The sequence below is a fragment of the Aplysia californica genome, unplaced genomic scaffold (assembly GCF_000002075.1).
Source record: "Aplysia californica isolate F4 #8 unplaced genomic scaffold, AplCal3.0 scaffold00031, whole genome shotgun sequence".
Taxonomy (NCBI): domain Eukaryota; kingdom Metazoa; phylum Mollusca; class Gastropoda; order Aplysiida; family Aplysiidae; genus Aplysia; species Aplysia californica.
This window is the reverse complement of record NW_004797301.1, coordinates 1,323,401-1,340,381: the sequence shown is the minus strand read 5'-3', so window position 1 is coordinate 1,340,381 and position 16,981 is coordinate 1,323,401. Positions and strand designations below refer to the sequence as shown.

Here is a 16,981-nt window from a genome sequence, read left to right as displayed (position 1 = left end):
AAGTACAGAATATTCATGGACGGAATGTGAAACAAACATTTTCATAGAAGATGGTAACATTCTTTGAGATTATAAGTAAAGTGTACTTATCTGGTCTGATTGTCCATCAGTCTTCTAGAAAGGATGAAGTATCATGAAGTGGAGAATTTCGGTACTTCCAAACCAAATCCCCTTCAACTAATCTACAATTTTTTCTCTCCCCGAGTTGCCAACATTTCAAAACATGGTAAACCAAAACGGGTAAATATCAATCGTATTAGTCTGTGATGGGGGTGACCCTGGTTTGAATAGTTCACAAAAATTTATTGAACTCAGGTTGTTTGGGGAGTTTTCATGGCTCTTTATCTGTTTGGCTCAGTCCTATCAGAGATGGATGTTAAAAATTTGAAGGTTCTGCCTTTTCAATTGCCTTGCAGTTGCTGTCACTTGCTGTAGCTCTCACTGGAAAAACTGAAGGCAAAAGAGACAGAGGTAGACCAAAAATACCTTACTTAGACTTAAGAGTGAGTAGAGAAACTGAACAGATGGGGAAAAGACCAGAATAATATAATGATATTAATATTTAGGTTTATGGAGAGCATTCAAAGAGAGAGATGAGCGGTAAATCACGGTTGCTGATTTCTGTTTCAGATCTGGCACTTGAAAACGTGTTGAATCCTGAACCATACGATGTCGGTGAAAATAAGAAACAGGACAAAAGATCAGAATGATGAAATACATGAGTGAAAATATGATCCTCTAAGCTTTTGCTGCATTTTGCATCATTGCTACATAATCTGCTGCACATTCAAGGCAAACAATGGAATCACTCGTATACAATGAAATAAACAATAATCAAATATTACCAAGTATCAAACACTTTCAACAGACACTCACTCTACTAAGGCACGTTATAGAAACTGGAAATAGAGCTCAACACATACACTTGGCTATCAATCACTGACATTTCAGTTTTGCATGCTCACTTGTCAGCAATACACATTACATGCAAAACAAAATGGCCATTCTCTTAATTATGACTCACCAAATACTACTACTCTGTCCATCAAGCTTTTTACAAGGAAACAAAATCATATATTCTTCCTTTCAAGAGAAAACAAAAATATTGTCTACCTTTTCACAAACAGAAACCACTCTGCCTGGTTCAAACTCATCCAAAACTATTCTTTTCATCAAACTCATCACAAACAAAAACATTCTCATGCCTTAATTCTGTTCCAATCAAACACATACTTCTTTTCTTTCCTTCAATTATTTCCATGCATCTATCCTACTTTTTCACAGCACTAAATGAATGGTGCAGCGTTGTCAAACAAATAAAAACATTCTCACTAATCTCACTTCCTCCCTCTCTTCAAACTGAACAAAAACACTTTTCTTTCCCTTCACTCAATTATGTCTGTATGTCTGATTTTTTCCAAGCACTAAATCAGGACTGTTATTGTATCAATATGTTTCTCTCTACTCAAACAAACAATCACAAGTCCTAAAAACTAGCATGCTCTAAACAAACAAAAACACTCTCACATCCTCACAATCTCTATCCCAAACAAACAAAAACACTCTCACATCCTCACAATCTCTATCCCAAACAAAAAAAACCACTCTCACATCCTCACAATGTCTATCCCAAACAAACAAAAACACTCTCACATCCTCACAATCTTTATCCCAAACAAACAAAAACACTCTCACATCCTCACAATCTTTATCCCAAACAAACAAAAACACTCTCATATCCTCACAATCTTTATCCCAAACAAACAAAAACCTGTCCCCGTAGAATTATGCGATTGTGCGGATGGCGGCCGCGTTTTTTCGCGTAATTCTGCAACATTTGCATAATATTGGATTCCCTACGTTTTTTCACAAAACAATTAACCCCTCGCCATGTGACTAAAGGGAAGTAATCACCGTAATAAGTCTCATTTAAGTGACAAGTTGGTTATTTCCCTTGTTAAAAGATCTTGGTCATGCGTTGGGATTTTGTTCCTTGAGCATGTTCAATTTTTCAATTCATCAAAATTTGTTGTTCTCATGTCTGCTGATGTTTCATGTCTGACAGCTGTCCCTGGTTTTAGTAATGTGCCAGCATCAGAGGTCCATATGTCCCTTTTTTAAAAAAAAAATTCTTTTCTCTATAAATCTAGATCTACAGCTGAAAGTTACAGAGATTAAATTTTTTGGTTGTTGTTTTTTTCTGACTGATGTGTATTGTTTTCTTTCCAAATACACAACAAATTACTGATAGGCCCTACTGATATGTTCTGTTTTCAATTTTTTTTTGTACATAAAACATGAAAATCATGAAAATTCGTGTTGAAAAAGTGCAAAACATGTCGCGAATGGTGTTACAGTAACTTGCATAATTTTGGCATGATTTTGATTTTTTTGGGGCATAATTTGGCCATCTAAATTTGCATAATTCTATAGGGACAGAAAACAATCATTCAAATTCTCGCAATGTCTATCCCAAACAAGCAAAGACCTCTCTCACATCCTCAGGACCTCTATCCCAAACGAACACACTTACACACAAATCCCATACAGTCGACTGCCCTCAGCTCCAGCCGGGCTTAGTCACTGCCACGTAGCCAATCACCCCGAGTACGGTGAGGAGAAAGAATGGCAGCGTGTAGTGTCGAGACTCCCCGTGGTATGCCTCCGTCAAGGGGTAGGCCAGCTCCTGCCAACACGTGTCGTAATAGCACACGTCCGACACAAAGTCCGTGAAGAACCTGTAGCACGAGTCGGAGTCGCAGTTGTCCAGGTCGAACTTGGTGTAGAATCTAACGAAAGATTATACATATTTTAAGAAACAATGGAGTCCGCTAAAACCCAAAATCTACCGGACCACCGGATTTACTTCGTTTTGGCTGTTTTTGGTTTAGAAAGATTTCTCAAATAGAGAAGAGAAAAAAAATGGAGTTCTATTTGCAATTGGTTTACCTCTGTTTTCAAATTATCGTATTCATTTAAAGCTGTTTAAAAGACGCACATAGCGGACAGATTTTCAGGTCCTGAGTTTATTTTTACATGTACTGTGGAAACCATATATAACAGGCCCAGTAATAACAGGGATCCGGTAATAACAGGGATTCTATAAATCCCCATCTTTTCCTGCTCTTTGTCTCTTATAAAAGTTATCGGCAATAACAGGGCCTCATCAGGGCCAAATCGGTTATAGCAGGGACAAAGGCTCGTTAAAAATGTGTTTAAAAAATAAGAGAGAGAGAGTAACGCAATGATGGAGCAAGCCCATGCATGCCACACCACTGCAAGTGCAAGTACACAGTGGGTGAAGCTAGAGAGGGCTGCGGTGTGCTGCAGACTTTGATCTAGCCCTAAGCCTAGCTACACGCACGCGTAATCTCTCATGCGCCGGCCTGCCACATGGTACTTGTGGCAAGGGAAACTACCCAAGAATAAATACAGCTGGATTGGTCCACAAATGCTTACTTCCCTTGCATTTCTGATTTAACAGGGATCTGATATAACAGGACTTTTTCTCTGGTCCCACCATCCCTGTTACATGAGCTTTCTACTGTATACTCTTAGTATTTAAAACACAAACATAGCAAAATTTGTAATCATATATTATTAAATGATTTCTGCATCCTGCCGATCTCCCTATGGTTGAGCTAGACTGAACAGCATCAAGTTAGTTCTAAAAGTTCTGGAAGGGGGGGGGGGGGGGGGGGCAAGTTTATTTTTACACCAAAAAAAAACCCCATCTCAAAACAAATCATTCTCACTGACCTGATTCGTGGTGCAGGCGGCACAGGCGGGACTTTGACGAACCGAACACTGCTGGATACGAAGAAGTTTTGAGTGAATGTTGAGCCTGGGCTGCATCGCTGACTGTTGGCGCCGGCACAGTTCATGGTCCAGTTGGATACTGTGTAGCTGTGGAAATGATCAGACAAAAAACAAAACAAATGTGGCTTTGTTTTAGACACCATGTAAACATTAAGACAAAAAACAGACGTGAATTTGAATAATAAGACAAAATAAGAGATGTGAATTTGTTTATTTTTCACATTGAGTAACGATGGAAATGATCAGATTTTTTAAAAAAACAGATGTGAATTTGTTTGTTAGTTTGAGATAAAGTATAACGACAGAGACAAAAGGAAAAAAAAAAAAAAACCAGACATAAATTTGAATGATCAGACAAAAATCAGATCTGTAAATTTTTTTGATTCATTTATGACACTGTATAGTGTTTAGCTACACAGGATCTCAATGTTAGCTCTCAATGTTTCAACTCTTCTCAACTCTTCCCATCTCTATACTGCGTCACACTCACTTGATGTAAGCCCCGAGCACTTCCAGTCGCGGGTAGTAGTCCCTGGCTCCTGTCTGAGCGTACAGTACGATCAGCTCCGCACCTGAGGGGACCAGACAGATCCCAGGGATTCGCTCGGCCCAACTGAACAATGGCTCTGACTCATTCAAGCTGCTGGTGTTGGATGAAATGTCGCCAGTGGCCATCAGGAAAACTTCGGAAAGGTTTTGTCTGGAAGCGATTGGAAGAAAAAAATATCTTTAACAATATATAGGCTGACACAGTCAGTACACAATACCGGTACAGTCAAAACCTGCTGCAATGACCACCTGTCAAGGACATTCACCCTTAAAAAAACATATCGGCACTGTCCAAAACATCCACCTGTCTAAGACAACCTCTTTTCTCCTGGACAATGGACTATATTAACATAATTGTCAATGGTTTAAATGTTTTTGTTTGTTTAAGTACAGAGAAATACATTGACACAATTATTATAACCTGTTATTCAGTCCAGGGGAGAATGTAAAACACACGGAGGAGGAGAAGGAGGAAGAGAAGAAGAAGAAGAAGAAAAAGAAAAAGAAGAAGAAGAAGAAGATGAAGACACACTCACCTGAGGACAGGTATCCACATGTCCTCTGAGGTCAGGTCATTGTAGCCTGTCTTTCCTATCACGCTAGATGCCATCAGGACATTGAGGTGGTTGGTGATCAGTTCTCTGCTCCACATGTATAAAACAGAATAGAGAAAAATAAAGATAATAGTAGATCACAACAATACAGCATTTGTAAAGCGCGTATCCGCACTCAACAGCGAGCTAGCGAGCTCTATGGGCTTTACAATTGCTATTATTCGTATTACTATCGCAACAGACACTAGAACTAGAACACTCAAAAGCATTCTCATATATTACCATTAGATGATAACAGTACAGTAAAACTGCAGATTACGTCTGACGATGACCAATACATCCACATGGGAGAATATTTCTCCAGCAAAATAGAAAAATTTGAAGAATTAAAGGTTATGATGACTTGTGGGTTCTGCTGTGGGCAATGAGACCAATTCTAGAAGAGAAAAGTTTGCCACACTAAAACACAAACAAACGAACAGGAACTTCGTTGTCTATATCCGGGAATCCATTCTTACATGGGTGAAATAAGAAAAATATGTATGACTGTATGAAATGCCTTTCCCAAAGATATAACTTGGGGCCTCTGACATGATTTTGTTTGCAAGCCAAACAGCCTAACCATACACCGCCAACATCAGGACATCTAGGTGGCAGGAGATCAGTTTTCTACTCCGTATTTAAAAAAACAAAAAAACCAGACAAAAACCCCCATAAAGACACATCCAAAAAAATAAACATAAGGACATTTATGAGGCATCGTAGTGACAATTTTTCTGAATTTTTGTTTTCGGTCTCAGCAACTTTTTCATCTATTTAAACACATTTCTACAAGGAATTTACAGACAGATGTTGATTAAAGGCACAAAAAAAGTAAAATTTTATTTCTCAAGGACTCTCAAGCTATGGAAGCAGCCAAATTTTGGCAGCTAATTTCTCGGTAATTTTACCTCTGAAACCAGGTGACCCCCATATTCTTCCAACTTAAATATCTCGACTTCTATTCTATCTAGATAGACGGGTATTTTTTTTCATCGAATGCGCCCAAAGATAAGGGAGGAAAGGATTTGCAACTTTATTTTTATTTCTAAACAATGCATTTCAGCGTAAAAAGTCTCACCGCAGTTCTTCACAACTGTTGTTGAGATAGTCAAAGTTGAGTTGAAGAATGCATGAGGACTCAGCGTCATCCCCAAAGGTCAAGGTCTCTCGCTCAGCGTTCGCACAGAGCCCATCAGTTCCTGATGAAGGAAGTAGTCAGGTAGAGTCAGAGTTTTCAGTTCAGAATAACTATTAAAACTCTTATTGTACAGAATAAAAATAAATATTATAATCATACTGATGATAGAGACAATGATAGACTGTAATAGATATATATTTTTGGTGTTTTTTTTCAAATTTGGCACATTAGGAAAATTAGAAAGTATGAGTGTATGACAAATTATAAAATATCAAAATTTTCAATGGTAAAGCACAAAAAACAATGGTAATCAAATAAAAAGAACTTGGTTTTAATGGGTCCAATTTTGAACCTTAGCAGAAAGTTACTGGGCATGATACAGAGCCACCATATAAAAAAAATATTTAAAAAACTTTATGAGTGATGACTATTTGTTGCTTAAAAGCGTTGTAGTAATAGTCAATCTGAGCACTCACCAGGTTTCCATATGGCCATCTGTTTCTCTGTCCTTGTGTCCACTTGCTGGAACTGACCAGTTGTCGAGTTGTACTCAGCACAGCCACTGGGCAGAGACTCGCCCAGTTCATACCCTGAACAAAAACAAAAAATAAAATTTACTCCCCCCCCCTTTTGTTTCACTATTTCATCACCATCATAGCTCAATTCATCATCACCATCATCATCATCATCACAGCCCAACATACTAAACAAAGGCAGGAGGGGAGATGAGGATGACAGACGTTTCATAGGAAAGAAGGAGCAAACCACACCAGAGCACCCACCAACTCACACATTTAACTACATCAACAAACAGCAACTTTAATAGAACATTCATTTAGACACACATTCCTTCCAAACAGAGTTATAATTTTTTTTTTTTAAAGGGTTGTGTGAATGTATTCTCAGACAAACCTATTTTAAGCTGAAACGTTTTGAAAATGTACTTCAGCAGGTGAAATCACTCCAGAAAATTTTATTTTGATAAATTAACCTCAGAAGCATCCCAGTGACCACAAGTCTGATAGCTGTAACTTTTGATGTTTCCTGAACAATTTTGTTTTAAACCCTTTATCAACCCATACTCATTACCACAATGTTCATCCATTTGACAGCTATTAACACGTAATATTACATATCTCTTTGAGTCTTAACCTCTTGAGGCTATCATGATCCCATTTGTCTGACCTTTTGAGCGATTCACCCCCCCCATTCTTATATTTGATGAAATTGATTTATTTTTTACCAAACTACACACTCACAGCGTCAACATGGATGCAGACATTTGGCAAGACCGTAGCTGAATCAAATATAATACAGCTGTTTTGATTGGCTGATAAATACAGGCGTCAGAAATCCAACAAATAGATGCAGCCTTGCTCATCGGTGTACCAGGTGTACCAGAGGCCAGGGCTTAACTGATTCCGTCCATGATTTTTTCAGGCTCTGGACAGAATTATTTTTCCCTGTTCAGTTTTAGACCTGGGGTGCATCTATTTAATGCATTACTGTGAAGCTCTAAGTTACTCTAATATATATTGTCATATACCAAACTGATGGGAATAAATAGAAGAATCTGTTTATATCAATAAAAATGACCTATAATCTGTTTGTACTGCATTTTCCTTCTGACAAAAACGATAAGAAAAAAAAATTGCGCAACAGCTCTTCGAAAATTTCGACTTATCGCATTTTCTCAGCTCTACAAGTCCTTATAATCCATAGGAATCAACACAACATTGTAGCGATATCACCCTAGCACACATTTATGCAAGAATTTCACAAATTTAGTTGAATATCTTTCTTTGAAGAACCTTTTTATTATACCAGGCTCCGTGTTGTTTACCCTTAGATCTAGCCTACATCGCGACAACAAAATAACGATTTTTGCAAGAATTTCGCGGAGTTTCGATCGATATTGGCACTCAGAGATTGAGGTCAGGTTTGTTTACAAGTTCTACTTCCTTTCGACAACTTAAAAAGTAGGAACTAAGGTAAAAAGTGCACCTTTGCTTCGGATTTCGTTGAGCCGCTCACAGCGGCCGAATGGAGGCTGCGGAAAAACTCAGAGCCGCTGTCTGCGGCCGAATGGACGGAATCAGTTAAGGGGTTATCCCCTTCGTGACAGAGGGTTAGTCCGTGCTTCAACGGGCACAGTTTTGGATCCCCAGGAACAAAGAGTTGAGCTAGATTTAGTGGCCAGTTGCCTATAATTTGACCTGGTTTGTAAACTACTATCTCTAAAAGGAAAAGATTTCTTTGTACGATAAAAAAAGTATAGCTGAAGGTAAATCTACGATTAGTTTTACATAAATTAATACAAAATGCATCTAATAGAAGCAGTATGCAGAATACAACCTATGACGACAGGCCATTAGTCATCATGGTCCTTGAGTTTCACAAAGCATGACGAACATCATACATCATAGTAGCATCTTGGCTCCTTCGCCGAACAAGAAAAAAAAATTACCAACAGCGTACGTCATATATAGGTCATGAAGGGTATTAACATTTTCATTTCAACCGTTTTTTCTAGACTCAAACTCAAAACATTTTTGTTACCTCCAGTCCCAGAGCGGGCATAGGGTTCCAGGGTCTGCTGATAGTTGTCCGACAGTGACAGACTGGCGTTTGGCTTGGCCTGCCAGTTGACGGAGAACTTCTGCATCAGACTGACGTCACCGGCACCCACATTGGGAATGTTCCCCAGAATTACATCAGCCGTCAGCTTTGTGATTTCCGACCCGGACCACTCAAAATTGTATCTGTGGGGAAATGTTAAAAAACAAAACACGAGATGTTTACACTTCAATCAACCCAGTCACATCTGCCTTGACTACCATCTGTCTAAGACAATCACCTGTATAAATGACCACTCCACACCCACACCCTTTTGTATTTTTTTTTTCGGTACTGCGATGGCACTATCCAAAACATTAAACTGTATAAGCCAACCACTTTTCTCCTCAACAATACAGGGGGCGCGCGTCTTGGACAATTTCAGCCGTATAAAATCAGGTCATTTTCACCCCCCCCCTCCAAGGGCGGACAGCAAAGACGATGTGACCTCACCTGACCTCCAGAACAACATTCTCACAGGTCGCACCATTCATGGCGGGCATGAGGGGTGGGGTGAATCCAGAGTCCCATGAACACTGCCCTGGCAGCAGGGAAACGTCTGATGAGGACCGTCCTGTGTTGTACTGCCAGCACGCCTGTCAACAAAAGTTTAATTTGACAAACAACCAGCTTTTCATTTTAGTTTTAGTAAGAATTTTATGGCACTTGCAACAAAAAAGATTTGAGGTGTTACTTGAGAGTAATAAACAATGAAAAGAAAGAGGAGAGATTTATAAGGCAGTTAGATAGGGCTTGATGGATGTATGGAGGGAGGAAGGGAGCGAGAAAGGGTGAAGGGAGGGGGGAAAAGAGAAAGAGGGAGAGAGAAAAAGAGAGAGAGAGAGAGAGAGAGAGAGAGGGGGGGAGAGAGAGAGAGAGAGAGAGAGAGGGGGGGGGGGGAGGAAGAGAGAGAAAGGAAGGGGAAAAGGGAGAAAGAGGGAGAGAGAGAGAGAGAGAGAGAAAAAAAAATAATAAGCTTAAGGAGAAAACTCACCGCTTCAGAACACCCGTCATTACACTGGAGGCCTGAGAGATCTGCTGGGAAGTTGGAAGATACTTGAGGGTCAAGGTCACTTATTGTTGTGCCAGGCGTTGAGCTCAGGTAGCCGCTGACATCAGTGGCGCAGTAATAGCGCACATCTGCGGGGGCCAAGTTCGTGCCCTGAAAGGTGCTGGTTACCTGTTGATCAAAACAACCAATGAGCAAACAACAGTCAAACCTGCCCTGACGGCCACCTCTATAAGACGGCCACTTGTACAAACGGCCACTTTCCATTTCCCCCCTTGCATTTTTTCTATATAATTTAACTGTGTAAAACGGGCACCTGTCCAAGGCGGCCGCGGCCACCATAATTGAACGCACAACCCCTATCACACTAAGCAATGACACCTGTCTTAGACAGCCACCTTAGTGAATCTATTACGTTTTGTCATAAATTGTGCATCGGCCCCTGGCGTTGTGGGTGAGCCGTCATAATTCAATCACCTGTCGTTGTTGTTAGGTAGTCCCTCCAACAGATCATGTTGCATTGGCCCCTTCCACTGTTGACTAATACTAATAGGTACCAATTTTCAGTTGCTGGTGAGGTAACCGTGTGATCCCTCATAACCCATAAGCCCCGTCCAGAACTCGTACACAAATCGTAAGAGAGATGAGTGGTCACTGTTTACCCAGTCTGTAACAAAGTAAAAATGGACGTCAACATGAACTTGAGACAGAAGCGTCGCTCGTTCTCCGAGTGGTGGTGACCCATCTGTTTGTTTTACCATAGCACTCGGTCCTCCTTGTCTGATACATTCGGTTTTACTGTCACTGTCACCCTTGTGCAAAATCAGCAACAAAATAAAAATTACAAACGAAATACAAACCAACAACAACAAAGACAATAACAATGGGGCTACTTTCGATTGGGAATGGTTTGTTTTCTTCGTCTTGATTAATCCTGCCTAAGACGGCCACCTGTCTTATACGACCACTTTTCTCCTTGACAATGGCTGGCCGCCTTACACAGGTTTGAGAAAGATTTCTTTTTGCTAGTTTTTTTTTTTCAACGTAGGTGTTTTTACACCTCCATTGACACAATTTGGGTCATTTATGAGGTGGGCTTCCGATCCTGCCTGTCGGGGTCAACCCGGGATGAGAGGGATACAACATCTTAGCCGAAAGACTGAGATACTTGATAAAATTATCTCCCAACTCAGGAATCGAACTTGGGTCTCCTGCAACAGCAACTTGTTCAGTTCATCAACAGTACTAAAACAGATGATGAAGTTTACTCCCCTCTCGCATTGCTGCCATAATCACTCATGAGTATTGGCTTTCCAAGGAAATGCAAAAAAAAGGGTAATTTATTTGGGCTCCTGCATGAAGATATTTGCATGAAAAAAATAGAGGTTCCATCCAATGGAAGGCACAGTTTAACGTTTTGGCTTATATTTTTTGCTGCATGTTATTCAAACAATTTGTTTTAATAAAAACCAAAAACAACAACATAAGTTTGTTACAATTATATTACAGCAAAACACTCTTTCACAGAATTAGATTTGGGTTTTTTTTCCATAGTTAAAAAAACTTCTCTTGTGATAAAATTAGAGCTAAATGTTCATTTTCCATAGTGCTAGATCTGAAATAGCCATCAGCAGTATTTGTTTGCCACCTCTTTCTCTGCTTAGGAGCTCTAAAAAAAAATCCAACCTATAATACCCTGGTCTTCTCCCATCATCCATTTGTTCAGTTTCTCTCAGTCAGTTCACAATATCTCAACACAATTTTCTACATCAGTAAGCATGAGAGAGAGAGTCGGAGAGAGAGAGAGACAGAGAGAGAGAGAGAGATAGAGAGAGAGAGAAAGAGAGAGAGAGAGAGAGAGAGAGAGAGAGTGGAAGAAAGGAACAAAGAGAGAAAAAGAAAGAAAGACATATATGAGGCAGCACGGTGAAATTAGGCGCTAGTTAAAATAATGAAATCTAAGAAACCGGCATTTTCCCATCGATTTGGCAATTTTTATCAATTCTTTTTTTAAAATCTCAACACCCTTTAAGTCCATTTGAACACAAATTTCTGTGGGGATTTTACTGAAAAATGCTGATTAAAGGCATAAAAATGTAATTTTTCAGTTTCCAAGAATTCTCAAACTATGGAAAGCCCCAAAATTCCGAGGTCATTTTGTCACTTATTGTACCTTTGATACCAGGAAACCCCACCTTCTTCAATCACAAATATCTCGACTTCTATTCAAGATAGATGGGTATTATTTCTCATCGAACACGAAACTCATAGACAAGCTTTAAGATGATACCAATAACTCCACATGCCCAAAAATCAACCAGCGTCTGAATTCCACCGCATTGTGACACATACATATATAAATATTTCACCTTGAAAGACTGAGAACATCCCTGTATGGCAGACGACACAGCGTACACATTGCCACTAAACACTGTGTTCGACACACACTGGCCCTGGGTCAAGGTCACAGCACACACAGCCTCCGAGTCCACGAGAAACTGCACGGGACTCAGCGGGTTACAGAACCCCCCTGGGCCCCCCTGGGACAGCGCCAGCCTGCCGGTGGTTAGTTGGTCGGCACGAAGCGTAGATACGCTGACACCATAGCTATAGGATGCAGTAGTTGTGTCTTTGTTCTCATATCTTGATTCCGTCTCGCTGAAAGGCACGAAAAAAAAATAATTTTTGTTTTAAAATAACGATATGATGCCCTAGCCATATCTATGTAGACAAATCTTGATTGTCTCACAAAAAAGCATATTTTTTAAATGGCATAATAATAGTAAATATTAATAAATAGCATTTATTATAGCGCACATCCCTGCTTGACAGCAAACTCTGTGGGTTTTATACAATATTATAATATTATTACTGAAACAGATCCTATAACACTCAAGAAACATTCTTGGCTTCCCAGGAAGCATTCAGTGCAAGCGGCTCATTAAGCACTTTAACACTAATAAACCGACAAGATCTTTCGCTATCTATAGTATAATGTAAGGTGCTCTGTGGTGCTGTATGTAAAGTGTGAGGTGCTTGTGAAATATAAAAGTGAAATGTGACACAGACACAGATACACATAGCCGCGCATGCACACACGCGCACACACACAAACACACACACAAACACACACACACAGACATGTACATCGGCATCTCTTGATAGCAGTTGGTTGTTTCACTGTCACGAGCAGGAGACCCCGTTTCTATTCCCGAGTGAGGAGAAAATTTTTATAGATTATCTCAGCCTTTCTGCTAGGATGTTGTATCCCTCTAAGCCCTGGCTGGCCCTGACAGGCAAGTTCATAAGCCTGCCTCCGAAATTATCTAAATTATGTCGATGGAAAAGTGAAAAACACCTACAGGCAACCCCCCCCCCCCCACAAAACACACATGTATACAACGCAAAAGCATCCAACTCCCTTCACACAATCACAAACAATCGCATGACATACCTCAAGGAGAAACGTCCTTTGTATTTGGAACTGGCTTCAAATTGGACCTGCTCAAGCGAGCTCAGCTTTTGGACGTTGGCGTAAAATAATCCCAGGTAGGCGTTGTTCTCGTAGAACACGCAGGTTAGCGGTTGCCAGTCTGGTAAGTCGAAGGCTTTGGAGGAACAGCTGTACCTGGCAGGATCGGCCCCCTGGCCACCTTCCAGTCCTGGCAGGCACTCGCTGAACCTGTCTCTTTCCGCGGCGTTGCAGTCCTGATGATTTTGTGTGAGTAAAGAGACAAAATACAGGTCAGTTTGGTATTAGTAAGAGTTTTACAGCACTTGCAACATAATAAGATCATTAAGAGCTGAAGATTAGAGGTGTTACACAAAAGAAACAAATACACAAAAAAAGAGAGATAAGAATGATAGATGTTTGATAGGAAAGAAGGAGCAAACCACATCAGACAGAGCACCTGTCAACGACCCACAAAATAAATAAAGGCTATTTATAGCTAGGAAAATGCAAGACTGAAGAGACAGAAGCAACAGAAAGAAAGAAAAGAAACAGGCCTACCAATGGTATCCTGCATCTACCAGCAAGGATACAGAACTCAAACAAACTGAGGCAGATACTTGACAAAACAGCTTCCCTATACGAGGAATCAAACTCGCATCTTCTGCAAGCAATGACCATTGTAAATAAAACAAAATTAGCGCCACAATCAATTTCTCAATGACATACGCAAACTTGTTAAGTCATCGGTTCAGCTTGTTAAGAGCTTTATTCTGTTTCAGTCAGGTTTTACTGCACTTGCAACACAATTAGATCATATATAAGAGCTGAAGATTAGAGGTGTTACAAGAGAGTAACAAACACAATAAAACAAAGAGGAGCGATAAGGACTGCAGATGTTTGATAGGGGAAAAAATCTAACCACACCACAGCAGCCCCCAACCACCCACTGATAAGGGTTTTACGGTGCTCACCAACATCTTACCTCGTCACAGCAGCAGTTGAAATCACAGGCCGCCTTGGTGAGGTCGCACGGACACGGAGCTACTTCCACATAGCCAGGGTTTAGAAGAGTCTGTGAGATTCCTGAAGGAGCGAAAGACATTTCATGAGTATAACATTGCTTGAATTTCTATAGATGTAACAGTTTCATGTTACATTAATTATGTACGTAATACACTATCGAAGACTAACATACCCTTCTTTTTCTACTAATCAGATGGCGTCAATCTCATGGAAATGGGCAACAGACCAAAAAAAAGTGTGTAATATTGGGAAGTGACACTGACCACATTTTTTAGGCTTAAACTGTCAAAAATAACATAACGGAGCCATTCAAACAACCAAACAACATTGCATCACGTCTGTATTTATAAAACCGGTCTTTCGCCGTTCCTGATGTGTCTATGTCCAAGAGTTGCAGAATAGGTCTTATCTGCCACAGCAGAAGCCACAAGTCATCATAACCTTTAATTCTTCAAATATATATTTCTTTCCCTGGAGAAACATTCTCCTCTGAGATTGTATTGGTCATCATCAGACATTGATGGATGAGCTACTGTATGTCCAAGAGTTGCCTATGACAACTTTCCCTAAAAATCCACTTTTCTCAATACAAGGAATGTGGACAGAATCACCTCTAGCCATCAGGATATCGTCGCCCTTGAGATAAGACCAGCAGATCCCAGACAATAAAATTTACAGGAGAAGCAAAATACTTACAGAGTTTCATTAGGTAGCATGGTGTCCGCTTAATTTCTAACATTTTAGGAGCATTTCTGTTGTAAATTCAAGCCTGTCTTTGACTGAGCATATGAAATGGGAAATGTACAATCAATTCGTTAAATAATTTTTAAAAATCAGGGTTAGCCAGTCTTATCACAGGGGCGATGATATGTTTGAGTTGGGACGTAAACACCCTTGAGTAATTAGTAACATCAAAGAACATTTTTCACATCCCGGCCTGTTAACAAAATCCTAGGTTGATTGGGATACAGCATCCCAGCAGACAGACGAGATACTCAATGAAAAAACCTCCCCACATGAATCTAAATGACATCTTCTTTGCGCTACAGTGAAAGAGCAAGAAAATTCTCTGTAAGAGTTGGCTCTACCATTGACGGGGTGGGCTCAGGATGAACACAAATTCCACCGCGATTTAAAAAAACGATACAAATTCTACTTAACAGAAAAATAAGAACAATGGCATAAAAGGTAGTATCATATTGCTCTACTCCACATGTTTCACACTGTAAATTCGCATTGATGTCATGTACACATGTTTTAACTCACACATTAAATATAATGCACCCACAAACATATATCAATGCTCACATAAAACCAACGTCTGCAGTGTAATGGTAAGGCCCTTCATTGTAGCACAGTAGCACACAGAAGACATGAGTTCAACTCCTGAGTGGGGAAATATTTTCTATCGAGTAGCCTACTTCCATCTGTCTACTTGGAAACTCCAACAAGTACAGTCAAACCCGCTTTTATAGCCACTTGTCCAGGTCAATCGCCTGTACAAACGACAACTTTCCACTTCTCCCCTTGCCCTTTTTCAATATTATAGTGACAATCTGCGTGACATCTATCCATCTAAGACAACCAATTTTCTCCTCGACGATGGGCGACCAACCATCTTGGACAATTTCAGTCATATTTGAAAAAAAAACCCACAAAACCTAGCGGGCGGCAATCTCTCACTCACCGTCCGTGGCATTGCAGTTCTTACAAGCCAAGGGTTTGAGGTTGGCTACAGCCACCGCCACCGCTGACTGACCCTGATACTGGCTGTTGGAGCTGGACGACTGGACGCAGCACGTGGTCACTACGACTTCGATGCGTGTGTCCACGGGGGCTGACAGCCTCTGCGCTGTTACTGGCTTGTACGACGTCTGTGCTGGGTTGGAGAGGCTCTGGCAGGGGGGGACAAAAGCGAGTAGCATTCATCATACTGTAAAAATGTTTTTTGTTTAAGTCTGTTTTAGCAAGAGTTTTACAGCATTTGCAACACAATAAGGTCATATAAGTGCCGAAGATTAGAGGAGTTACAAGAGAGTAACAAACACAAAAAAGAAGGAGGGGAGATAAAGACGATAAATGTTTGATAGGAAAGAAGAAGCAAACCACATGAGAGCACCCGTCAACCACCAATGTGGTATAGTCAAACTTGTCCAAGACAGTAGCCTACTGTTCAGATAAGGTAAGACAAGAACAAGACAATACAAGACAATACAAGATAAAGATAAGATGTACTTGGCTGTACAGAAATGGTAAAAAAACACATGTAGATATACATTGAATTTGCATTATATAGTACTTTCATAAAAATTCAATAATGAAGAGAAAGATAAAGCTGACAATAACACACAAAGAGAAAAGAGGTTGCTTTGACAGACCAGCATATTGGACAGAGTCATTACAATATATAAAAAAAGAAGGTGGGTTTAGTTTTAGTAAAGAGTTTTACAGCACTTGCAACACAATTAGGTCAATATAAGTGCAGAAGATTACAAGTGTCACAAGAAATAACAAACTCAAAAAAAGAGGACAGCTAAGGATGATAGATGTTTGATAGAAAAGAAGGAGCAAACCACAACAGATCTCGAATAACTGCTGGATCAGAAAATTAATCAAAGTAAGTGTGAAACCATTGCCGAGGTCCATCTTTCTCAATAAAAATCAGGAATCAGCATGCATTATAAATAGTATTTAAGCACTGTGGGCTAAGTTTTTACTCTTCTCTCGTCATTTAAATCAAAACGTTTAAGGTTTTTTTCTTATTGGATGTTGAATAA

At 40.0% G+C, this 16,981-nt stretch overlaps 1 protein-coding gene across 1 annotated transcript in view; it reads right to left on the bottom strand.

Moving 5' to 3' along the window:
* Window positions 1–2,328: 2,328 nt before the first annotated feature.
* LOC101855231 overlaps window positions 2,329–16,981 on the bottom strand; it is a 35,089-nt gene continuing 20,436 nt past the window's right edge. Inside the window, exons 12-24 of the mRNA XM_005091517.3 lie at window positions 15,892–16,099; window positions 14,164–14,264; window positions 13,182–13,435; window positions 12,097–12,385; window positions 9,713–9,898; window positions 9,172–9,314; window positions 8,662–8,864; window positions 6,579–6,692; window positions 6,043–6,163; window positions 4,905–5,009; window positions 4,310–4,519; window positions 3,760–3,906; window positions 2,329–2,789 (exon numbers count right to left, since the gene is read on the bottom strand). Coding sequence (XP_005091574.2) covers window positions 2,561–2,789; window positions 3,760–3,906; window positions 4,310–4,519; window positions 4,905–5,009; window positions 6,043–6,163; window positions 6,579–6,692; window positions 8,662–8,864; window positions 9,172–9,314; window positions 9,713–9,898; window positions 12,097–12,385; window positions 13,182–13,435; window positions 14,164–14,264; window positions 15,892–16,099 — 2,310 coding nt within the window. The 3' untranslated portion in view covers window positions 2,329–2,560. The remainder of the gene's footprint in view (window positions 2,790–3,759; window positions 3,907–4,309; window positions 4,520–4,904; window positions 5,010–6,042; window positions 6,164–6,578; window positions 6,693–8,661; window positions 8,865–9,171; window positions 9,315–9,712; window positions 9,899–12,096; window positions 12,386–13,181; window positions 13,436–14,163; window positions 14,265–15,891; window positions 16,100–16,981) is intronic.